Below are 25,770 nucleotides of genomic sequence, written 5' to 3' on the forward strand. Positions count from 1 at the left end.
TCACAGTGCAAAGTATCTGGCTTGCGGCCTAGTAAAACTCCACTACTGCAGTATAAAGAGACCCAGATCACAGCCTAGTTAAACTTCACTGTTATGGTGGAAAATCCCTGGCTCGAGGACTAGTCAAACTCTGCTGCAATTGTTCAAAGTTGCCCAGCCTAACTCTGCTACAGCAATGCAAAGTCTCGGCCTAGTTGGAGTCCACTGTCATGGTGCAAAGTGCCTGGCTTGTGGCCTGGTCAATCCTCGTTGTCCTAGGGTCACAGCCTAGCCTAACTCTGCTACCATGGTGCAAAGTCCCAGTGTTGCTACCAAGCCTAACTCCGCTACTACAGTGCAAAGTCTCTGGCTCGCGGCCCAGTTAAACTCCACTGTTGTGGTGCAATGTCCCCAGCTTGTGGCCCAGTCACACTCCACTGTTATGGTGCAAAGTCTCTGGCTTGTGGTCCAGTCACACTCCACTGTAATGGTACAAAGTCTCTGGCTCACGGCCTAGTCGAAGTCCGCTTTCATAGAGTAGAGTCCCCGGCTTGGAGCCTCATTAAACTCTCCTATAATGGTGCAATGTCCATAGATCATGGCCTAGTCAAACTTTGCTGTAATGGCGCAATGTCCCCAGGTCACGGCCTAGTTAAACTCTGCTGTTGCAAAGCGAAGTCTCTGGCTCAGGTCCTGGTCAAGCTCCGTTGTCACAAAATAGAGGACATAATAAGGCTGGGATTTTAGGGGTCAGCAGGGTTCCACACAGTTTATGTCACCCCTATGACAGTAGCATAAACAGAGCGCTCTACGATAAAACAGAATCACCAATGAATCAGACTTACAGAATACAGCCAAAACTGATCCATGCAAATATTCCTTGTACTTTTTTGTGTTTGAGAGTGCACATACATGTAGGTGAGAGCTTGTTTATACACATTCCTGAGCGTACCATGTTATTTTATGCTGTGTAAAGCATTGCTGTATTGATGTCAGGGTGGGACATTTTTATAGTAAGTGGGTATGACAGGTCAGCCCACAGCAAGAGAGGGAGATGTAGAGATGTGAAATGGTCGTAAGCAGCAGCAGCGTGGCACAGCTCTTTACCAGCATGGCACTCACCATTCGTCCTGTCACACTCTCTTCAAACATACTGAGCTAAAGAAGACCCCCTTACTTGCATCCTTTACACACACACATGGACAGAACACAACCGAAAACCACTGCAAACACACTGTACACACACTCTCAAATCATTTACGCACTCTCCCTCCCTCGCATGTGCACACTCCCTCGTGCTTTCTCACACATTTTAAGTACAAGCTGTGGCAGGCAGGTTTGATCTGATCTGGAGTCTGCCGGGTGCACTCCGGGGGTCTATGGCAGCTGCTCTCAGGCATCTCTGATATGTGTGTGTGCGTGTGTGTCTGGATCCTCATACTGGCCCCCTCTTTCATTCCCCCCTTCCACTGGAGGAAATGAAACACTTTAGCCTCGACCCAGCAAACATGATACGGCCCAACCTGCCACTCGCACAAACAACAGCACCAGGAGGCACAGCTGGAGGCCTGCACATCTGTATGTATTACCTTGCACTTATGTAGCCTTGCCGTTTAGAATGAACTGGGGACTTGTCATACTTGCCGTTTTCTATTGTGCACCCCATATAAAAAGTAATTTACCGAAGATATATTACAATTTGGAACATGATGACAACACATAACAACATACTTAGTTTTCACAAAGGATGTCCTGTTTCACTGGGCATCACTATGATTGCAACACTCTTAAAAAAGATGGTTCCTCAAGGGTTCTTCGGTAAAGAAATTATATACATAGAACCAAATATATAGTTCTATACAGGCACAAAAAAGTTCTTATATTGTAACAAGCCTGAAGAACCATCATTTTAGGTGTGTATATAACACCAAAAAGGGTTCTTCTATTAGAAGCTTGATATTGTAACAATAGCAGAGCCCTTTTTGGTGCTATTTAGAAACTTTTTCAAAAAGGTTCTATATAGAACCATCTACAGCACATTCTCCATCAATCTGAAAAGCCCTTTCATGATGAAAAGAACCCTTTAATCATTCAAAGGACTCTCTGAGCCTTCATGGCTCTATAAAAAACAATTTTCTTTACCAAAAACCACTTGAAGAACCATCATTTTTAAGCCCTCATTTTTTACCACTAAAAAGGGTTCTTCTATTGTTACAAGCTTGACATCGCAACAATAGCAGAACCCTTTTTCAGAACCCTTTTCAAAAGGGTTCTACATAGAGCCATTTACAACGCATTCTATGTTGATCTGACCATGCAAAGAACCATTTAATCATGCAAATGGTTCTTTGAGTGTTCATGCTTCTATGTAGAACCATTGTCTTTGCTAAAGAAAACTTTAAGAACCATCTTTTTTAGGACTGTACTTTCACTCAATTTAATTGTTTAAAGCCCTTGTACTATAAAGTTCTATATGTGGGTGCACACATCAGTTTCTGAATAATTTGCATATTGATTAGTTGCTACTGAATAATTAATCTTAAAGGGACATTCTGGCCAAATTGGCAACCCATTGCTACATCTGCTATAAACATGCCAACTCGCATTCTAGGATGGTACCACAGTAGTGTCGACTGTTCAAAGTTCCAGTTCGAACACTAGGAAACCCCTTTCTGATGATCTCGAAGGTGGGAGGGTTTTGCGCACAGCTTTGGGGTGGATACATGAGAGGATGCAGACGGAGGCCATATAGCCAACTCTTTGACTAGGAAGCCAAATGCCACATGTATTTATTAGCCTCACTGGATTTCTTTATCGCCATGGTCACCAGTGTCAATGTACGATATATTTGTGCAGTGCAGGCTGGGTAGTGTAGTGAGAGAACAGCCATGAATAAAAACACAAAAAGGATACCAAATCTTTCAAACTGAGAGAAAGAAGAAGGCTATTTCACTGAGCAGTATGAAATCATAGCATATTCATAACTCTATTGAATGGTTATTTCACATAAATGGCCCACAAATCAAACAAAAGACATCAGTGTCTGCTACTATTCACATATTAAAAATGAAGTGCAGTCAAATTTGATCATAAGGCATGTTTCATAACAAACAAATGTACATGTACAAGTGATTTCACTGTAGTATTCAATAAGACATATCTAGCATACCTTACCAGAATTGTATGGTTGTATTATTTATTAAATAATAGGATCGGAATGGCATTGGCCGATCAGAGGACAAAAAAACTAAATCGGGACATCCGTGGTCTTAAGATTAATAACTGAATAACAAGCCAAGTATTCAAGAAGTTCATATATTTCAATGTGTTATCAGTGCAGTGCTTCACTAGCATTATTTCATTGTGCTTCACTACATAATTGAAGTGCACTTTGTACGCTGTGCTTTCCCTTTTTCTGCATCCAAAATGCGTTCTCATGTCTTTCTCCGCACTCTCAGGGTCAGATAGGAGTCGTTCCCTCACCGACTCCTTCAATTATCACCAGTCATCTCCAGCTGCCTACTAATACACATCAATTCCTTTTGTGTTGGACATTCAGAGAGGCCTTCACTTCAGGCTTGCTCTATTGCTTTAGTTCTTATTTTAAAAAGGATATCTGACATTCTGGCATGCGGAGCTCCAAGATACAACTTGGTTAATAGCTGAGAAATGGAAAGTTCTGCAATCAAAGATATGAAAACTCAAAAGAGAAAGATTTCCAAGTGAGAAACAAAGGACTTCCCAACAATAAAAGGGACAAGAAAGCATTGAAAGAAGAAGAAAAAAAGGGCCTTAAAACTTCACAGGAATCTAAATAATTGAACACGTCTGTATGCTCTCATCCGGCAGGGAAAGGAGAGAGGAGAGAGAGGAAGAGAGAGACAGAGGAGTAGAGAGGTAGATGAAACCGAATGCAGATCAGTGATGCTTTTCAACCCCCGACACACAACCCGCTGAGCTTAACATCATCATCATCACACATCAGCTTTCCATCGTATCAAAGAACGAGGTTTGCCTCGACTTGCTGTTCGTAGATAGATACACAGGTAAACAAAGACAGGAAGGGAGAAAAGGCCCAGACTGCACAAACATAACACAGATAAGGAGTGTGATGGGTGCTCTGTAGTACTCAGCTGCTCATGCCAGTGGTATTAGAACGGTTTGTAGCAAGTGTTGCATGGTAGGTGGTTTGGGGGGCGGCGGGCCAACACTTTTCAGCAGTCAGTAACAATCGACTTGACCATGCTCTGCCCACAAATGTGTTCTTTCATCGTTACTGTCTTGGGACGGTCCCGTTCCCGTTAATGTTGTAGTCTATAATACTACATAATGCGACATGGTTGAAGTCACTTTAAAGAATTCTGACAATTATTCCTGTCATTTTTCAGCATATATATTGACATAACAGCTCAGAAAGTGCAACACTGAATTAAAGTCAGGGGTTTGTGAACTAGTGGTTCTTGGTGGCACTGCATAGAATTGATCGCTGTTGTCGGAACAAGACCTCCAAAATGCTAAATATACAGGAGAAGGAAAAAACATACTTTACTTTTAATGTAAGTCAATGGAACCAGACTTTTTTCCACATCATTTTAGGTCATTTTAGATCATATCTCTACAAAGTGAGACCTTTTTACAGGCATACAAAATGAATGACATTACATATTAATAACATCTAAATTTAAAACTAAGTTGCTGATATTTAGACTAACATTCTGTAAAGCTTATCCAACCTCATAACAGTACCTACAATACAATGCATTTGTGGGCGGAGAACGCATAGGTCAATTCTTACATGCTCAAATAGTGTCTACATATGTGACTAAATCTCCTGTCCAGCCTTGGCTTCCCTCAGTGGCACAGGCTCACAATGGACTTCTGTAGGATGCCATTCTCTCTCCCTCTCTCTATCGCTGTCTCTGTCTCTCTCTTTCTCCACTTTGCGTTCTTGTGTCTGTCCACGGTGAGACGCAGGGCGCAGCTTTGGAAGGACAGACAGGAACGGTGACTGCTGGGAGCTCGTGTGCGCTCAAGCAGAGAGGATTCTGGGGGATTTGGGGGGCTTGGTCTAGCGGCAATAAAAGGCCTGCAACAGGATCCCGGCCGAGATTAATGACCGAGATAGGCTGCCGTAATGCCATTTAAATGGGAAAGTAATTAAAGTGCACCTTCCATGAAAATTATTCATTGCTGAAGGATTGGGTGACAGACAAATCTGGAGGTATTCCGCACAAAGCCACAGGTTAAGTGCCCGCAGCTCCGTCCAGCCAGGGCCTCGGCCGACCAGACCACCGGCGATCCAGCCACAGCTGCTGAATTGTCGAGGACGCTCCAGGCCTTATCATGTTACCTCATATGGAGTTACCGAAAGGAGACAGAGGGAGAAAGGGGAGACAGAAAGAGTGAGAGAGGGAGAGGGAGGGAGGACGAGAGATAGAGTGAGGGAGAGAAACAGCAAGTGAGAGTGTTGGGAGATGGGAGAAAGGGCTCCCAGGTAACATAAAACTACATACAAGCGCTACAAAAGAGGCTTGTGGGATCCGCTTAACTAGAAACCCACACCGCCTGGCACTGGCCCGCTGGGAATCCCGCGAATCAATCAGTCCATTCTGTTTATTGGCCCTGCCACAGATTAGGACTTTAAAGAGATCGATCAATGGCCTTATTGTTCCCCAAAGTGTGATCCGTCTCCGAGGTATCCAACGGGATCCGTTCGGCAGCGATAACGCATCGATAGAGTGGCCGTATTAATTACAGGCGAAGGGCCTCGTTCTCGTGCTCCTGAACACACACCCTTTCAGCACGTCTAGAGCTGGTTGACTCAGCCGAAAGAAGAGGCTGACAGACTAGCTTAAAACAGTCTCGAGTTAAGCTCTTGAACAATTCCACACTTTTCTAAAGGTGTAAATAAACTCATTCAGAGTGACACATTCACATTTAACCCATCCATGCAGTGAAACCAGTCAATGCACATACACTTGGGGGCAGTGAGCCCACTTGCCCAGAGCAGTGGGCAGCCCTATCCACAGCACCCGGGGAGCAGTTGGTGGATAGGTGCCTTGCTCAACAGCATTTCAGTCATGTCCTGTCAGCTCAGGGATTGAACCAGCGACCTTCCAGTCACAAGGCTGTTTCCCTAACCGCCAGCCCACAACTGCCGCAAAAAAAGGAGGTGCACCGTTTTTGGAGGTACTGCAATACCAAGTCGATGTGTAGATGAAGCAAGCTCCTCTTCCATCTCCCTGTCCTAAAAATCAATTTAATATGTAGTCCTCGTATAGATTAGGACTTTAAAGAACACTTGATCTTAGCCAAAAGGCTAAGAAGCTATTAGTGACCGCTGATAGAAACCTACAACCAACATGTGTCATCTGAGATTTCATACGTAACATTGATAATGGCACAATAGAGATAAATCTGAAAAAATGTTTTATTTGAGTACTATTTTGCCTTACAACACCCTATACATACCTTTCCACCAGGAAAGCCTTTAAAAATATGTTTCAGGCCAAAATGTTCAGTGTCTCAGACATCGGGCAGCATATTTGTCACAATTTTTGTTTACTAACTTTCTGTGAGGAAGCTATTAGAGACTTTAGACACTTTGGACATCTTGTTCCTATCAGCACCACTGTGAACAATTCTCACTCGGCAAGGTTCTCTGGAAAAGAGTACTTCATATTAAAAGTATGAGCAGTGCAGCTCCACTGCAGTTGAACCTCTTAGTCCATTCAGCATCTGTCAGCATAGGAACTGATGTTTGCTGAGTGCTATTCTTCTCTTTTAGGGATTGTTTTGGTCTAAAATAAAATGCGAACACTCAAAAGTGAGAGATGGAGCTGTACCAGGACAAAATGAACACAAACCCAGGAACTAAATGTGACAAACTAAAACGAAACTGAGGAACACTTAGACTCCTTTCCTCGCAAACATAGGCGTCTTTATCAGAAATAAAAGTATTATCATTTGAAAATGCTCAGGAAAGTGCACATCCATCAAAATATTAGCTTAAATACGCCGAGCCCAGTAAACATAGCTGGTTATTACCCGTGAGAACAACAGCTTCGCTTTGCGATGTTTTTCTTCACCGTGCTAGCGAGGCCCGCTGGAGTAGGCTTTGATAAGAGCTAGCCTCCTCCAGCAAAACAGACAAGCACTCTGAGCGCTATTTACCTCTTTACGCTCAGCGTGTGCGGAGAGGCTTTGCGGATCAAAGCTGAACGCTCGCTCGTATTGGTGCGAGCTGGTGCACTTTTAGTTCTCTTTTTTAAACCACAGGGAGAGGAGGCGAAAGAAGCAGCCCATTTTCCACTGCGAGTTTGGAACTATGAGCTTTGGGTCCGAGTCCCGGTTCCTAACTCCTTTAAGCACACACAACATTACGCAACTCTTGAGCCCACTGAGATTAGCCAAAAATAGTCTGGGAAGAAAAAGTAATGCTCTGAGTTTCAGAACTCCAGCCTTGATCCACAAAACCGCGCCAACATGATCATGCTACCACCTTAACGAGGTTACCACACATGCGGACGAACCCTGTAGATTAGCTCTGGTTCTGTTTCTGTAATGATCCAGAGCTCCAAATTGGGCTTTAGCTATAGTTAGAGTCCCATCAGAGCAGACTGTACCCAATATGTGTCTGACAAGTACAGTTAGGATTCAAAGTCCATTTGTGTGGTTTCTTATCATTTTTGTCTTTATAGAATTTACTGCATAAGGACTAGGGGTGCACCCGATATTAGAACAACTGCCCGATGCCGATATCTAATGTTTCTTTTACATATCTGTCAATGATCATTCTCAGCACTGCAGTGACCCTGTTAGAGTGGTGATGTGTTAGTGTGTGTTGCGCTGGTAGAAGTGGATCAGACACAGCAGTGATTCTGGAGCTTTTAAACACCTCACCTTCATTGCTGGCCTGAGAATAGTCCACCAACCAAAAATATCCAGCCGATTTCATCCTGTGTGCTGATGAAGGACTAGAGGGTGACCAACACAAACTGCAGCAACAGATGAGCTATCATCTCTGACTTTACATCTACAAGGTGGACCAAAGTAGGTGTGTCTAACAGACTGGACAGTGAGTGGACACTGTTTAAAAACTCCAGCAGCACTGCTGTGTCTGATCCACTCGTACCAGCTGAACTCACTCTAACACTCCAAGACCACATCAGTGTCACTGCTGAGAATGATCCACCACCCAAATACATGCTCTGTGGTGGTCCTGTGGGGGTCCTGACCATTGAAGAACAGGGTGAAAGGAGAAACAGATGGACTACAGTCTGTAATTGTAGAACTACAAAGTGCACCTATATGGTAAGTGGTGCCGATAGAACGGACAATGAGTGTAGATAGGTAGGTGTAGTTAATGGTGTAAATAAAAAATAATAGTTTGTTACAAATAAGCAATTAAGAAATAACAAATAATATAAGTCCTGCAACAAAGGCAGCTTTGTCGATTGCCTCTAGAAACAAAACACACTCCTCTTCAATGTTTCGGCTGTCCACTCACGAGCGACTGGTGTAAAAAATGTGTTGTAAAAGTGTTGCACCGGTTTCACCATCATTCTGTTGATATTTTATGTTTACTGATATCACGTTGCATCTTGCTGGGGTAGGTAAACAAACATATCTGTATTGAAAATTTTCCCAAAACTGATATTTTAAGCACAAAAAGTTGAGTTTGTTTTCCAACAGGCCTTCTTGCTTCACACAAGCGATGGTTTGGGAGGCCTTGAGGTGGAAAAGCTTGAGAATCCCTGATATATGCTACATATCTTTTTCGCAATACAGGCCAAATCAAGACATTGGTCTGATATTTTTTTGCCGATAATAATATAATTCCTATAGCATTGTGCATCCCTAATAAGAACAACTCTCTCTCTCTCTCTCTCTCTCTCTCTCTCTCTCTCTCTCTCTCTCTCTCTCGCACAGCAACACTGGTGATTCATGATCTGATTCAAGCCCTGATTCCGCACTGTTCTCTGGAAAGCTGTTTTTTTCTCCAGCATGGGGGGACGCAGGGGCAGCGTACTGAATAAATATTAATGCTTATTGTACGAGCAATTCACACTCGAGAGCACGGAACAAAGGGTGTTGTTTTTTTGGAAGGGGAGAGCAATAAACAGACAGAAAGGGAAAGAGGGAGAGAGCGAGAGAGAGAGCTAAAGAGAACAGAGCAGGAGAGAGAGAGAGAGAGAATTTTGAGGGCAGCATACTGTAGAGCTGTCGAGTTACAATAGCAGGCTGATTGAAATGCTCTCCACCTAACTTCCCATGTAAGTTCTCGAGCCAGAAAAAAGAGAACGGATAGAAAGAAGAAGAGGAGGGGGGATTCAAATTCACAGTTGTCTACAAGCCGGTGGAGAGGCGGAAAAGAGAAAGAAGGAAAGGGATGGAAAGAACGGGGAAAGAAATAACCAGTCGTGATGATAATGAACCTGCTGGTTGAAAAACAGTAGCTATTTAAACCCTTTTAAAACAGAACCGGGAAGTAATTAGGATTCAGAGGAACAATACTTAGTGGGCTCTCTGTCTCTCTCTCCCTCTCTCTCTCGCATGCTCTCTATCTCTCTTTCTTTCGCTCTGCATGAGAAAGTAACATAAGGGTAATTAAGGGGAGGTGTGAATTCCTCATCAGATGCATCTTTGTCTGCAAGCCCACCCTACACCTTCACCCCTCCTCTTCCTGATTAAAATGCAGCGAGCCCCCCTCTCTATCTCTCCCGAATCACTCTATTTTCCGTCGCTTCCTGTAGCGCGTCTCTTTGTCTCTGTTCCTCTTTACCCCTACCCGCAGTTAGCAGACATACTATATTTACCGAGCTATTTAGCATTAACTGTGATGCCTTATTTCTTCAGAATATCTTCCACAGCCTGCCTCTCTCTCTCTCTCTCTCTCTTTCTCTCTCTCTCTCTCTCTCTCTCTATATATATATATATATATATATCTGTCTTTCTCCCCTCAACAGACTATCTCAGATGTCATCTGCATGCCTGAGCCCCACTGTAGAGCTACACAGGCTTGTTAACTAGTGTTTTAAAAGGATAGAATCTAATTTGCACATTCAGCCCAAATGGATGATGTGTTTCCAAAGTTTGCTACTTCAGTTTTATGCCAGGTGTTGCACCAGCTTTCCAAACTGGACAGCCCTTGGTTGGTGGGAATGGGGAGTTTGAAATGATGTCTTTAATCGTTTCCTTTTATCTCTCAAAAATTTGACAATTGTCTTTTTTATTTCATTCCTCTTCATATTTTTCTTCAAAATACACAAATAATACCTGAACATTACAGGTGAAACTCAAATACATTTTCCAGTCTACTATTTGTTCTTCCATTGTGTAACACATAGAAAACCAAGAGGAAACAACCTGCTGTCTACTCACAGTGTCTTCTGTAGGCTAACTGATTAATAAGACGAAGATGCATATTTAATCGTTTTTTTAGTTGATAATGTGCCTAATCCAAGTATTATGGTACTATATGTTATATTGAAAATAGCAATGGCACCATTGATGGCGCATAATTTGATGTGCTATTATATGTTGCTTATCATCGATGTTCTTAATTTTTAATAGACAGACTTTGTTCAAGGTAATTTTGGACCACTTCTGCTGGTCAGTTCATCATGAAATTGCAAGACAAAGCAAAGGATAACTTAACTTTTTAAATTACGCAAACTAATTTATAACAATATGGGGGTTTTGCATATTGGCGCTGTCCAAAAAAAACCAAGTATCTCCAAAATAATAATTTTACAGGAGAAGGCAAAAACCCTCTTAGCTTTTAATGTAATGTTTAATGTTTATTCCAAGCAATTTAAGAGTATTTCTATTGGTCCATTCATCATAAAATTTTCACACAACGTAAAGAACAGCTGGTGTGTTAAAATCATGTAGCAAAATAAAAACCGACAAAAATAGAGATACATGGTTTTCTTTGGACAGCGACGATTTGTATAGCACTGCTGTCTGAACAAAACCTCATATCTCCATTTTTCAGTTTTTGATCATTTGGAAGTGCCTGTTGCTCTTTACATTGTGTGTACATTTCATGATGAATGGACCAAAATAAATGACCCAAAATGACATGGAAAAATGTCAGGTTCCATTGACTTACATTAAAAGTAAAGTATGTTTTTTCTTCCTCCTGTAAAGTTACTATTTTGGAGATACGAGGTTTTGATCCGACAGCAGCAATAAATATGTATATGCATGCGTCCCCATGTGAGTGAGTGACAGAGAGCAAATGAGCGAACGAGGGAGAGAGAGAGAGAGAATGCCAGGACTAGACTCTATCTAAGCATTGAGCATTTTAATATCCAGTTAACTGGACCTCAAACCTGGACTATTCGGTCTAAAGCCTGACACCTGGCAAGCCCAGCTCCAAGGTTAATGTAGCTAACAAGTAAGGCCAGCATACTACCTCAATTAGCAAACTGCATGCTAAATCTTAACACACCTGCCTCAAACTGGTTTGAGTTGTTAAGCTAGCTCAAGTTGGCTTGCTTAGGCTTCATACACTGTATCACATATGGTTAAGAAAGTACAGCCAAATTTCAGGCATCAAGATGCAACTGTTTTAGCTTCGTATCACGTCCATTTTTATCAAAAACACACAGCTACATAAATTTTTAAAGACCACATTTGCAAGTGGTTTTGAGATCTAAGAACCTCAGTGATTTGAAGTGACTACATGATGACTCAGGCATGCGGTTTGCACGCTTATTGTGAAGCTCGCTTTCCATACGAGCTACATTAGCCTCATATGTCCGGTGCAAAAGTCACGAAATAAACTTCAGACAACAAACATATCTTGGCTAATCAACTATGCTTAGGATAAGGGGACAATTGTTTAGATCAGATGTTGGTGCTGAACTATCCCTTTAAAATCCATGGGTGAGTGGAGGGGCTTGATATAGTCGTTAGTCCAAGCAAGACCAGGCCAGCCTGTCCGAGCAGCAGCAGGTTTCAGGAAGCTCCATTCTTCCCTTTATGAAGCAGCCAAGCATCGCTGTGGCAACCCAGGGATAAAATTGAGATTGGGAGGCTTCAGTGAGCAGGGAATTGAGGGTGGCCAGACAGGGTTAAATTCCTCTATTTCAACCCAAAACAAGGAGCACATTGTGCTGATTACCATCAGCCTGCATTCACGGCTGAACCGCTGTATCAGAAATGCATGCAGTGCCCAATCGGTGAAGGTGAATTTCTGAATTCGTACGCTGATGTCTTCTTTCTTGTTCCAGGCTTTGGTAGTGGCCTGTTTATTTGGACTGAAAATGGATGCGCAGGGGATGCGCAAAGCTCTGCTGCATGAAGTATCAAAAGTTCAAGAATTTTTCAATATTACAACATGGTAAACAACATGTCCGTGTTTCAGTCAGAAGTAGCGTCAAACCCAGGCTGAATCCCAAATGCCTCTGTACCCCCTAAATAGTGCGCTAGCTAGGAAAGTTTAGAAATTCTAGCCTCTACAGCCAAATCATTATTTATCGTGTATGGATGTGTCCGAGTCCCAAATGACTATTTCTTAGCTATATTTTGTACCGTTCAGGAGCAGGATCCAGGATTTAAATTTCTACATAGTGCACTATGTAGGGAGCAGCGAGCCATTTGAGATTCATGCCCCAGCACGAGAACGTGAACGCCACTGGATTGGTGGTACATAAGACTTGCGGCGGTAATTTGGTGACCAAAAAGTACTTATAAAGCGAAAATTATTGCATTAAACAGTGCTGTGTCATCATGTGTTCACCGTTATATGACTTAGGCTTTGCATCATGCCTAACAACACCCTTCCTGTGATACAATCGCAGTAACGTATGGCCTCTCATGGCTGATTTTAACAAAAACCTGAATAGTTTTCTGCATAAACACTGGGTGATTATCTGGTTTACTTTTCAGCAAAGTATAATTTTGATATCGAGTGTTGTGATACACATTATATCAGTAGCCAGAAGTCTGGTATTGTGACAACCCCCGGCGTAAGGAGGTAGCTATCCGTCAAGAAATAAGCAAACATGGCTTTATGGATACGGTTTCCTCAATCTGACAATAACTAATGATTCTATATTGCACAGGGTTGCTGGAGTAATTGTCTCTTGTCAGCAAGCCAGGCATAATTACAAGTGGCTCTGGCTGAGATCAAGGTCTCTCTCTCTCTCTCTCTCTTACACACACTGTCTCTCTGTCCGCATGCCCTTGCAGTCTCTCGCTCCGCTGTGTGTCTCTGTCACGATCCCTGTCACTGAACATACATCATCACTCCCTCATCTCCTCCGCTTCATCCCTGCATCCGTCCATCCCTCCTTCATCCTTCTGTCTGCCAGCACTTATCGTCTCCTTCGCCTTTTCAAAGGACAAAGGATGAGCATGGCTGCAACATCGTATCTGAGATCTGAGACCTCATTATATTTGTCGTTTTTTTACAAAGAACCACCCGATGCAGGGCTGTACAAAGCGCTAGGACAAACGAACCCTGTGTGAATACAAAACAGATTATAGTGTAAGAATGTTCTATGCACCTATGTAGCTTCACCACCCGATTATCAGTGATATAATTTGTGTACTATTTCCATTACTTGGTGTGTGCAACATCAACCAACATTTTCCAGCTGGCTAGGCCACTGCCTTAGTTGTAGTCATGTGAACAGTGTAACAGGTTTTTGTGTCTATGGTAGTCATAGTCCATCAGGTAATACCAGCATTATGGAATGTTTTGAAATGTTCGTAAATTAAGAGTTTAACCCTGCGTTCACACCGGCAGTGACTTTTGGCCTCTTGTCAGCCCAAATCGCTGATTGCTCATCACCTGTGGGCGTTTCTGAACTTGAGCAGAACATTGGTTGCCATGGTTTCACTGATGCCAAACACAAATCAGATGCCTTCCTGCTAGAAACAAAAATCCTGGTGAGAAATCACTTGTGTGCTTATTTTTATTTGATCCCTGTCTGTGCAGTCAGTTTGTGAGGAAAATAGTATTTGGTCTTTGAGATTACTGTGTATTTGCGGTGAAAGCACCACCACCATTATTCCACCTCTAGTAGGAACAATTATCTAGGAACCAAAAAGGAGCACACCGTTTTACAGTGGCGGAGTTAAAGTGTGTACTATGCTGCTCGATGCTCAATTCCTATTGGTAATCGCCACATCGCTTCGCTCCTCATTTGCATAAAGTTTAACTGCACTCAACTTTGTTGCATCGCCGACTTCACCCACTTTGCGTCGGCAATGTTCACGCCACCTCCTGTTGCTGGAAGTTGCCAGTTCTCGTTGAATATGAATGACCACCGACCACTTTGTCGCATTGCGTCGCTGTCAGTGTGAATGCAGGGTAACAGTGTAGTTGTTTAACTTGATGCAATATGTAAAGCCAGCAATGAATGAGCCTTCTTAAAAAAGTTTGCCTTCTGAAAAAAGCAAGTTGGCCTAAAGACATATTTACATTTAGAAGCTCATTTCTACTGCCTTTGCTATCTTTAACCTATATAACTGTTTAGAATTAAGTGACTGAATTAAGTCACATACTAAATAACACCTTTAGGTAATAAATAATCTGCTTTCAGCTTTGCTCCTGCTGGTGTGGGTTTCCTCCCTTTTGCACACCAAAGATAATGGAGTGCTAACAGAGCACGCTTGTGGGGAAACTGTGTTATCTGAACATTTTACAAAATAAACCTAACATTTAGACATTTTACATCATGATACTGTTTAAAAACACTTTTTAGAAGCAATGTTGGGCAGTTTCCTAAGTGCTAAATTGTAGCACTTGAAACGTTTTCTTATGTATAGCAATGCAAAGCATCTCAAGTTGTAAGAAAATAGCTTTCAAGAATCTCATGTAGCCAAATGTGTGGGGCTCTATGGGTGAATGTACTTGCATTGTACTTACACTAAAACACCAAGACTATCAGACTCAGCTAACCCCTATTAATGACCGCAGTCAGTATGCACTTTACGGCAAATTGTATTTCATGGGTGCTTGAGCATGAAAGAGAAATCTTGTTTGGAAGACCCATAAAAATAGTTCATTAAAAAAAGAGGTCTAGTACGTCTTTTCTCAGGCATGTGCAGACAGCGATACAGCAGTTAAATACGACCAATTCTCCTGGGGGGATGAAGGAGAGAGAGAAAGAAAGAGAAAAAGAGAGAGAGAGAGAGGTGGAAAGAACGACACGCACTGCTTCCCGCCACCAGAGAGTCTTGCTTGCTGGGTTAATAATGTTACTACAGCATGTGCAAAACTCCACTGCTTTATCACCGGTTTCGTTTGTCGGAATAAATGTGTGAAAAACTGTCAAATCTTCATCAAACACCTGACAGAAATGTCAACCTGTCACATTAAACGCTCTTACAAGGTTTCACGTGGTTCCAATGTAAAAAAAGAAAAAAAAAGAATAGAGGGAATCCTTGCGTGACTTTTATTATTTATCATACTCCATTGCTAACCATGCCGTCTGAGAATCTGCAACCGCAAATTATGAGCTGTAGGAAAATTGCTGGCAAATAATTTGTCAAATTATTCCCACCGAGGTAAGTACAGCACGGCAAAAACACTGGCTCGAAATTACACGGTCTCGCAATGAGAGGGCCGTCCAGCCAAGCAACACAGCAAAAATCAAGGAAACCGAAAGAGTCGCCGCATGAGCGCAAACCACTACACTCAATTACAAATGCCATGCCATCATATCGGAGCATGTCTTTAAATATTGAAAATTTCCACATGACATGACAGGGTTGTGAACGGAGCCGTAAGTCATGTGGTGGAGGATTCCTCAGGCTGGAAGGAGGCCTGACCCCTTAACTAATTTGATTCTGGTCAAACATTTCACAAGGCTCTGGCTCTAGAGACGTGACTAAGCACTAGTTAACTCTGCAATGTGATCTCAGACTTAATAGGCCTGTTTTCCAGACTGTTACTGGACTAGACTCACTCACTCACTTCCGCTAGCCACTTATCCTGACCAGGGTCATGAATGCTCCTGGCACTGATACATCCAAGACAGGTCATCAATTGCTGCTGGCCAAAACTATACCGACAAATTCTTCTGAAACATATACTGAAAAAGCTTCACATGATGAATTTTTCACACAATTATTTCTAAGTTGCAGTGCACAGCTAAATGAAGTAATTAAAAAATATTTAAAGCTAAATGCATCATGTTCTACTATTCCACTAGCTACATTAGTAGCTAGTATTTCTCATATCGCTACTGTTGGAACAAAACCTTGTATCTCCACTTTTTGACATAGTTTGTAAATACTTGTTGGCCTTTACATTGCGTGTAAATTTCATGATGATTGGAACAAAAGAAATGATTGGCCCAAAATTACGGTTCCATTGACTTACATTAAAAGTAAAGCAGGTTTTTTCCTTCTCCTGTAAAGTTGCCATTTTGGAGATACAAGGTTTTGTTCCGACAGCAGCAATACATTGAATCATTCTACGTAAGCCGCAAAAAACAGCAGGCTAAAAACGCAGAACAAATGCTAACACAAGCAGATGTTCAACAGCTGTCACGCTAAAGCCAGCTGTCTGGCTAGCTAGTGACTAAAGGAAGTGATTCTGCTCACCAATCTTGAGCTAATCAGTAGGACCTATTTTGCAACCATCCAAGAGACCACAATTTAATAATCATCTTGTCCATGATGTGTCAAAGGGGAAATACATCATTTGACATCATCATTGGGGTTTTGATTATTTCATGAAACTGGTTTTGTAAACTGACGTGTATCTTACAGTTGATCAAGGTTCTAAACTCCAGACGTACCATCGTACCATCTACCTCTAGAAAAGGTGCTTGCAATATATTCACAACAGCTGACAAGTAAGTTTCAGAAGGTTTCACAAAAGGACCACAAGTAAAATTTAGTTTCATGTAAGCAAATAATGATGCATACAGGTTTCACTACGTAAAGACAGCCTTTACATCTCTCCAGATTTCTCTGTTATGGAAAAGGCTTAAAGTAACAAGCGATCTCTTACCGGCCTGACTGGTAGCGATGCTAACGGCGGCGAAGAGTCTCTGGGTGCGACTCAGGTCTGAGACGCCGTTGACAGCCTCTACTTCAAAGGTGTAGTTGGCGTGGGCCAGCAGTTCACTGATGGTGACGTAGGTATCAGTCAGGCCGCTCTGCTGCGGCGTGAAAGCCACGTTTCCGCCGCACGGGACGCACTCCTCTGGCTCCCAACTGCAACGTCGGCAGATAATCCGGTAGGTGACATCGTTGCGGCCTCCAGCGTCGGCCGGCGGGCTCCACTCTAAAGTGACGGTGGTCTGGTTGATGTTGTAGACCAGGTTCTGAGGAGCTGAAGGGGGCCCTGCAGAAAGGAAAGAGAGATGGAGAAAGAAAGAGAGGGAGACAGACAAAGATAGGAGAGGATGAAGAAAAAAGAGAGAAGAGAGAAGAGTTATGTAACCACACGACAAGAAGACTGACAGTGACACTGGGTACTCTCACTGGATTATTCCTCTCCTCTCTCTCCTGCTGTATTAACCTGCCATGGGGACCTGCAGAATCCAGCCCCCTGGCAAATACTGACACGCAATTATACTGTAACCCAGATACTCCAAGATGTTCCAGAATGCAGGGGGAGTCGGACTTGAGAGCTGCCAAGGTCAGAACAGACCGGGAAGAGACACGGCGGTGGAACAACTCAATAACGAGCTTCAGGATTCACTTTTAGGGAGAAGACATGGAAAAAAAAATAATAAAAAACACTTTTACCGATAACACCATCTTCCTTTTCCGCCCAAACTCTTGGCTGAGTAGGTGTATTAATTAGCAGACGGAAGGGCTAACGAGCTTCTCGTGTAACGATTAGGAGAGAGTAGAGCAGTAAAAGTTTATGTTTTTGACAGACGGCGAGACGAGGAGTCTAAATCGAAACCAAAATTTATGAGTGGGAATTGAAAGTGAGTTATGGAGTTAACAGCAGTGGCCATGACGGACTCAAATGGGATACAATAACCAGCTGCCCTCAAAAGGGAAAACAAAGCGTCATCTCTTTATCCCGTGCAATACCAGACACCCAAGCACATCTCATAAAAAAATGACTTACACTCATCCTCCGTTATCCTCCCACAGCCAACAGACCCATGATTCTATCACCATAATGTTGTTCGAGTTGTTTCACGGCCTGTTCTGTATCCTCTTTATTAATGCTTGATTTATGGTCAGTTGAGGAGTAGGGATGTCCAGAATGAGTAGGTCGCTAACCAAGGCATTTATTAATGGACTTAAATTTAATATCTTACAGCTATTTTCAACCACCGTGCTCTGTTTATGCCATTTTTGTAGAGGTGAAATAAACAGTCATTATCTACCAGTTGTTTTCCAGTGAAGAACCCTGAGGGCCTTTTAGGCCTCTAGAGAATTCTGGGAGTAAAATTGTCTGTAGAATCACACTGCTTGTATTGAACCTATGAAAATATTGTAGTAATACTCATACTTCATGTTAAGCTTGTGGTTGTAAAAAAATTATGAAACACACAATAGAAAACTGTCCAACCATTTATTTATGTATTTTTTTTTTCTCCATGTTATCTAGCAAGATACAGCAGAGCAAGCGTAGTTTGGTTAGCTGGACGTTATATAAATTACCAACCTAATTATGAAAGTGACAACGGAATCAACAAATTATGTTTGAGTTACAACAGGTGGGACCAATTTTGTAAGAAAAAAAAAAACGTATCTAGGCCTTCTGGAAGTTCTAGATATCTCATATTCAGGTTTCAGCTAGCTGTTATGCTAAATGCCAAACAGCAGTGGCAGCTCTACGTCAAGACCACTACTGAAAGTCTTACTACATACAAGGTATGTTACAAGCTCCAAATATAACATATCACAGTTCAAAACAAAACCTCCTATCTCCAAAATTATAACTTTACAGGGGAAGGAAAAAACCTTCTTTACTTTGGATGGAAGTCAATGGAACCAGACATTTTTCCAAGTCATTTTTGGCCATTTCTTTTAGCCCATTCATCCTGAAATTTACAAACAACGTAAAGGGCAACTGGTATTTTCAAATTATGTCAAAAACGTAAAAATGACAAAAATGGAGATATGAGATTTTGTCCCAACAGCAGCGATATGTAATCAAATGTCTGTGTTTAATCTAAAAACAGCATGTGTTCCAGGAAGATTAGCACTAACATAGTATTAGAAATCCCACATTTTTTAAGAATGGCCATAACTGAAGGCCTAGCTTTAACAGCCATTGCCCTTCACTGATGTTGAAGTGGATTAAACATCTATGGTGTGGACCATTTCTTCAAAGCAGAAAAAGAACGCAAGCTACCAAGCCACTTTTTCAACTACAAGCTTTCACTAAAATATGGATAAACAAGCAAGTTGCAGGTTCAGACCATGCATTGTGTGGGGGTAAATAGTGATTAAAGTGTGGGCACTCTGAGAACCTGGGCTGGAGTTCTGGGTGGCTTCTGCTTGGAGCTAGAATACCAGAAGGGTAGATGGTAGAGCTGAGGAACAGGGAGGAGATGGGGTGGTGGTAGGGGATTGTGAAAACTTGTAAAACTGGTAATTTGTAGGGTGTCAGATTGGAAAAGGGTGGGGTTTAAATCATGGTCCTTCCCCCAAACGTCAGTTAATCCGTATCTCAATTAGGCAAACTTACATATCTTACCAGTATAGTTACTTCAATTTATTTGTGTGGCTGAAGTATCTACCAAAGCACAAATATTGGGCTTAGTTTCGGCAGAAGTCAGATCGGAATCAGGTCTTTTTGGATGTACAGGCCTCAATGCAAACTCACACTAGCTCTAGCGGTATGTCTTGTTCCAAACCACCCCTCAGGCAGGTGGCTGGGCCCTGAAACCTGACACATTTACTACCAAAACAGTATCCATATGTATGAGGGCAAAAAGCAGTCTGCAGAATGATGGGGCCGGACAATACGGCACTTAAAGTGTGCCCCTCATTAAGACTAATGGCGCACACAAGCTCTCTCTCTCCTCTCTCTCTCTCTCTCTCTCTCTCTCTCTTATACATACAAATACAGCCTTCCATATTCATAAGGAGAAGAGAGAGGGGAAAATGCATGATGGGATAAGATGAAAGGGCCACCTGTGGCAAGCGTAGAGGGGAGGGGTATGTCTAACTCTTTTTGCATCTCTCTCGCTCTCTCTCACAACCTCACCTACAGATGCTAATGATGTCCTTCCTACTTCATTGTCTGTTGGAGACACACACAAACACTTCACCTCCCGGGACGTGTTTATCTTGCATCTCCATGGTTACCTGTAATGATAACAGAAATGGCTCTGGTTGTGCAGCCACCTTCCTTTTGGATCTGGAGTGGCAAAGATGAAGGGACTGATTGCCTATAAATAAACAACTAACACGTAGCTGATTCAAGAGCCACTTCAGCATCTCCCTGCGAAATCGCACAGATAGAGTTAATCCAGGCAAGTGATAATACAGTCGCCTGCGGTTAGATCCGTTTAATAAGTGATTCATTTTGCAATTCGTGGCTAATGAAAACATGCGGTCAGACTAAAGTACACAAAGGAGCCGTGGCCATATGTGGAAGACTCAAAGCCCCCTGGCTTCCTACTTCCTATCCGGTCTTGGCAGCTTCCTGGTTAGCTCTTTCTTCTTTCTTCTCCTGCTCTGCTCACATGTTCAACAATGCAAAGCACTGCCTACTTGTTTGAATTCTCTCTCTCTCTCTCTCTCTCTCTCTCTCTCTCTCTCCCAACTTCTCTCTCTCTAACTCTCTTTTGCTCATCTTTCTCCTCTCTCTCGATCCACTTTCTCCCCATATCTCCTCTCTCCTCTTCTCCCCTTCTTTCTCTTTTTCTAACTTTATTTCTCTCTCCCCTCTCCTCGCCTCTCTTGATCCTTTCCCATCCTCTCTCTCTCTCTCTCTCTGTTTGTCTCTCTTCCTCTTCTCCTCCACATCTCTCCTTCTCTCTCCCCTTTCCTTCCCCTCACTCCCCCATCTCCTCTCTTTCTGTCTGTCTCTCTCACCTTCTTTCTCTCTCTCCCCATCTTTACTCTCCTCCTCTCTCTCCCTTGTTTCTCTCTCTCTTGTCCATTTCCTCTCCTCTCTTTCTCTATCTTTTTCTCCATCTTCTCTTCCTCATCTCTCCTTTTCTCCTTCTCCCCATTTCTTTCTCCCTCTCTTCTCCCTCTATTTCTTTCTCCCTCTCTCTCTTCTCTCTCAATGTGTTCTCCTTTCCCTCTTTCACTCTCTCTCTTCCCTCCTCTCCTTCCTCTCTCTCCCTTTTCTCTCTTGATAAATCTTTCTTGCCCTCTTTTCTCTCCCTCCTCTTTCACCCCCTTTCCCTTTCTCTCATATTCTTTCTTCCTCTCTCTCTCTCTCTCTCTCTCTCTCTCTCTCTCTCTCTCTCTCTCTCTCCTCACACAGAACTTTCATTTCACGGATTAATCTTCCATTGCCTTTGCAGGCTGTGATGTCTCAATCACGCACTGCTTGAGTGTCTGTGTGACTGTGTGAGCATGTGTGAGTGTGTATGTGTGTGTGTGTGTGTGTGTGTGTGTCACTACAGGGTGCTGTTAGGTTGATTCTGGAGGAGTGAGGCTGAGTGAACCTGTGATTTCTGATGGTGCTGAAGAGCCATGAATTACGCATTCTGTACCAAACACCACGCCGCGCCAAGGATTCAGGATGTGCTTAAACACACACACACACACACACACACACACACACACACACACACACACACAAAAACGCAGTAATCTCTCTGCTACCATGGAAATGGTCAGAAAGGGGTGTTAGAAGTAGAGAAACACTAAGAATACTACCGATCCTTTGAGAAGGTCAAAGAGCATTTTTTCTTTTTTTCCTATTCATAAACATGTATTTACCTCTCTCCAGACCACACGTTCTTTCTCTACTACTAAAAAAGGGGCTCTTTGGAGGAAAGCCATTAAAGAACCTGTCACTAAGCTGCTATCATGATTACACTCTTAAAAAAGATGGTTCTTCAAGGATTCTTCCGTAAAGAAAATGGTTCTATATATGACTGTAACACTCAAAGAACCCTCTACATGTTCAAAGTGTTCTTTGCATGGTGAAAGGATTCATCAGATTTATGGAGAACGTGCTGGATATGGTTCTATATAGAACCTTTTTTGAAAAGAGGTTTATATAGCAACCTAAAAGTGTTCTGCTAGTGTTACGATGTCAAGCTTGTCACCTTTGCCTTTTTTATTAGCTACTAGCTAGGCGAGACTGTTTTGAGTCCGTGCCCCAGTTTTCAGGGTTAAAGGTTGGTGAATTAGCAGATATAAGCTACATTAGCTCCAGCATTTAGGACCATTTATTGTTAAAACTGTGTTAGAATGATCAGCAGAGCTTTATTTAACTGCAAAGGAGGACTATTTTATTTTTACCTAAACATCTACTTTTGCTGTGGAGCCACAAAGGGCAGCAAAAGAGCTGCATGTGGCTCCAGAGCAGCATGTGGCTAACCCCGGTCTAGTGCATGCTGGGTATTGTAGTGAGAGAACACTGATGGACAAAAGCAAAACAGGATGCAGTGCTGCGCTACAGAATATTACATAACATAACAAACAACATCAATTGCGGAATTAATGGCCCTTTTAATGTTAAACCTTTTAATGAATGTTTCTTCAAAGAACTGTTTTTGTAAAAAAGATATACAAGCATGAAGGACCTTTTTAAACTTCAAAGAACCTAAAGAAGTGGTTCCACACCATTTAAAGCTTTTTTCTAGAACCATACGCACAAGCCAAGAGCCATTTAGAGAGCTTTATTTTTAAGATGAAGACTATTCTTGAAGGAAGACGATCTCGCTAGAGGCTCATACTTTTTTGCCCTGTGCTTTCTAGTGGCAGAATGTTAATTAGGTCAACTGCTGATCCTGAGTGAGTATGTGTGTGTGTGTGTGTGTGTGTGTGTGTGTGTGTGTGGAGGGGGGGGCGGTGGGTTCTGCGTGTGTGCTGTGCCTAGACTTAAGGCTTAACTCTGGAATGCTGTTCAGAGCTGGGCTTGGCTGTCCCGGCCCTGCTCCGCCTATTAGAAGTCAAGTCACTAATTAAGCATGGCTAAGCAGGGAAAGCTGGCCAGTTCCCTTCGAATGGCACTGAAAATCAAGCAGGCAGTAATCCCTAATCTACTAAAGGTGGCGTCTGAACTCTGGCCTCTCTGCTACGGTGCCAGAGGGAAAATAGGACAGAGAGGCTGAAGCTGGGCTGCTGTCCCATAGCAACTGCTGGCAAGGTGGAAGTATCGAGGACAAGTCAACTAGTTTCAGTGGCCAGTTCAATAGCGGAGGGAAAGTGGGGGCTGAAGGTGCCCCCCCAAATACTCTCTCTGATTCAGACTGAAATTCCGATTCAGATTCATACGGCTTTGTTGGCATGAACTGTAATTAACAACTGCTGCCAAAGCAATGAAAGGAATGGCTAATATTAATAGTGATAATACTAACAATACTAACAATAGATGCTCTCTCTCTCCTCTCTCCCTCTCTCTCTCTCTCTCTCTCTCTCTCTCCTTTCTCTCCCTCACTTTAACTCTTTCTTCTTTCTCTCTAACTTTCTCCTCCTCAGCCCCCTCTTCATTCTATTCTCTCTCTTTCTTATTCCCTCTTTTTTGCACTTTGCCTCTCTGTCCCACTTTATTTCTTTCTTCCACTTCTCTCTCTTTAACTCTCTTCCCCCTCTTTCACTCTCTCACCTTCTCCTCTGGGCTCTCTTCTTTTCTCTCTATGTCTTTTACCCTCTCTCTCCTTTTTTTCCCTCTCTCTCACTTGATCATCTCTCTCTTCCCTCTTTTTTCTCTCTTTCTTTCCTTCTCTCTCCCTCTATCTCACTTTGTTTCTCTCTATACACTTCTCTCTCTCATAACTCTCCATTCTTCCTCTCTCCCTCTTTCTCACTCTATAACTGTCTCTCTCTTCCTCTATATCACTCTCACTCTCTTTCTTTCCCTCTCTCTCCCTACTGTCTAATTCTTTTGTTCCTCTCTGTGTCTGTCTCTCTCTCACTTTCTCTCTTTCTCACTCTCTCTTCCCCTTCTCTCCTTTCTGTCCCACTCTCACTTTATCTCTCTCTTCCCCACTGTCTGTCACTCTCACACTCTTCTTTCATGCTCTTTTCTCTAGATTTCATTCCCACTGTCTCTCTACTCCCTAATTCTCTCATTCACTCATCCACTTCTCTCTCTTTCTCTCTCTCGCTCATTGTAATTCTCTCTCTAACTCCCTCTATCCTCTCTCCCCACCATCTCTCTCTCTCTCTCTCTCTCTCTCTCTCTCTCTCTCTCTCTGCCCTTTAGAGACCCTGCATAGTGCCAGCTTCTGTGCACAGCTGTTGCATGATTGATGTTGTCTGTAAAACCTGTCATCAGCTCCCTTCTTCCCATCCAGGTTGAAAAATAAATAAATAATCTCCCCCCCAACTTCTCAACCCATCAAATGGAACAGAGGCCTCCCGATATATCCCATTAGCTCACAGTGCTGCTGGAGACTAAGGGGGGAAAATGTGTGTCGTGCCGGCGGGATTATTTGGCGCCGAGCCAAAATACACACCCACAAAAGATATTTCTGAACAGCTTTAATGTTGTTTATGTGTTTTTTTTTCTTCATTTGAACAATGGCATGCCTTTCCCTTTGCGCGCTGCCGGAGAATCTCAGTCGTCTGCCTTTTCGGTCCCACAATCTGAATTTTATTGCGCTGCTTCTTAATCCGTGTTCTGAAGAATGGTGTTTGCGTGCCTGTGTGTGTGTTTGCGCGTGTCTGTTTGTCTAAGGCCTAAGGTTCTTTAGGCTTACACACGTTCATTTAAAAAGCTGTCTATCTGGATGTTTATTCAGCAGATGTAAATTTCGCCTCCAATTACCGGCGAGGCTCCCACGGCTCTAAATCCCCCAAAGAAAATCTTCATCCCAGACAATTCACACGGCCACAATAACTTAATCCAGAGATAATTAAGATAAAACTTTTCGAGAGCGCACTGTAACGCGGCACGTAACTTTCTGAACTGACGCAATTTAGAGGTTCAGGCTCCGCAGCAAACGGTTCAAGCTAATGGGCGGGATTTTAAATCTCTTACTCTTGTGACAGACAAATTGTACATTAAACCTTTGTGCAATAAAGCGTATTGTCAACATCTTTCACTGGTAGGATTTGGCAGGATGTGGACAGAAGTAAAAGTAAATGTATTTGGCTATAAGCCTGGGCCATAGGGTTGGGTATCTTCTTTTTTAATACCTCTAAACCATCTCCAAATATTTGATGTGGTATACAGAGTTACTGTATTAAAGTGTAGGCCAAAAAGAGTAGTTTGTGAGCTCCTGAGTGGCGCAAAAAGCATTGGCCCTATCATCAGGAGATCACAAGCTTGATCCCAAGAGTCCAATCTCTGGGTGGGGCAAGGTGTAGCAAGGTGTTAAAAGGTAAATTATCCCTCTCTAGTTTGCTATTAGTTCTTTTTCCCAACATCTTCAATGGATTACTTGCCAATCATCACCGATTCCCACGTCTAGCTATGCATCTAAAAACAGTAGCAGCGGCAGCTGAACTCTGTCTGTTCTTGTGTCCATGTTTATAGATAACAATATGCCATACAGTATCAGAAACCACATAAGCATGTCTATTTGAGATTACTTCTCAACTGGACACTGAGGCACAGTGACCATACATGCAGTTTGCACAATGCTAACTGGTGGGTATAACCTACATAATTAGCTACATAGATGTGCTATTTGCTATGTTTTAGGGCAAAACTGAGGAAGCAGATTGAGAGATTTGGAGTAATATGAGGGACAAAAATATGGAAGT

General features: G+C 42.6%; 1 protein-coding gene and 1 pseudogene across 3 annotated transcripts in view; both read right to left on the minus strand.

Moving 5' to 3' along the window:
• epha7 (eph receptor A7) overlaps positions 1 to 25,770 on the minus strand; it is a 116,519-nt gene that overhangs the window by 56,020 nt on the left and 34,729 nt on the right. For all 3 annotated transcript variants that reach the window (XM_036581371.1, XM_036581370.1, XM_036581369.1), the window contains exon 5: positions 16,961 to 17,296. In XM_036581371.1, the coding sequence (XP_036437264.1) occupies positions 16,961 to 17,296 (336 nt within the window). The remainder of the gene's footprint in view (positions 1 to 16,960; positions 17,297 to 25,770) is intronic.
• On the minus strand, positions 6,147 to 6,310 carry LOC118816341 (annotated as a pseudogene).

This window comes from Colossoma macropomum, unplaced genomic scaffold (genome assembly GCF_904425465.1).
Source record: "Colossoma macropomum unplaced genomic scaffold, Colossoma_macropomum, whole genome shotgun sequence".
Lineage (NCBI taxonomy): Eukaryota > Metazoa > Chordata > Actinopteri > Characiformes > Serrasalmidae > Colossoma > Colossoma macropomum.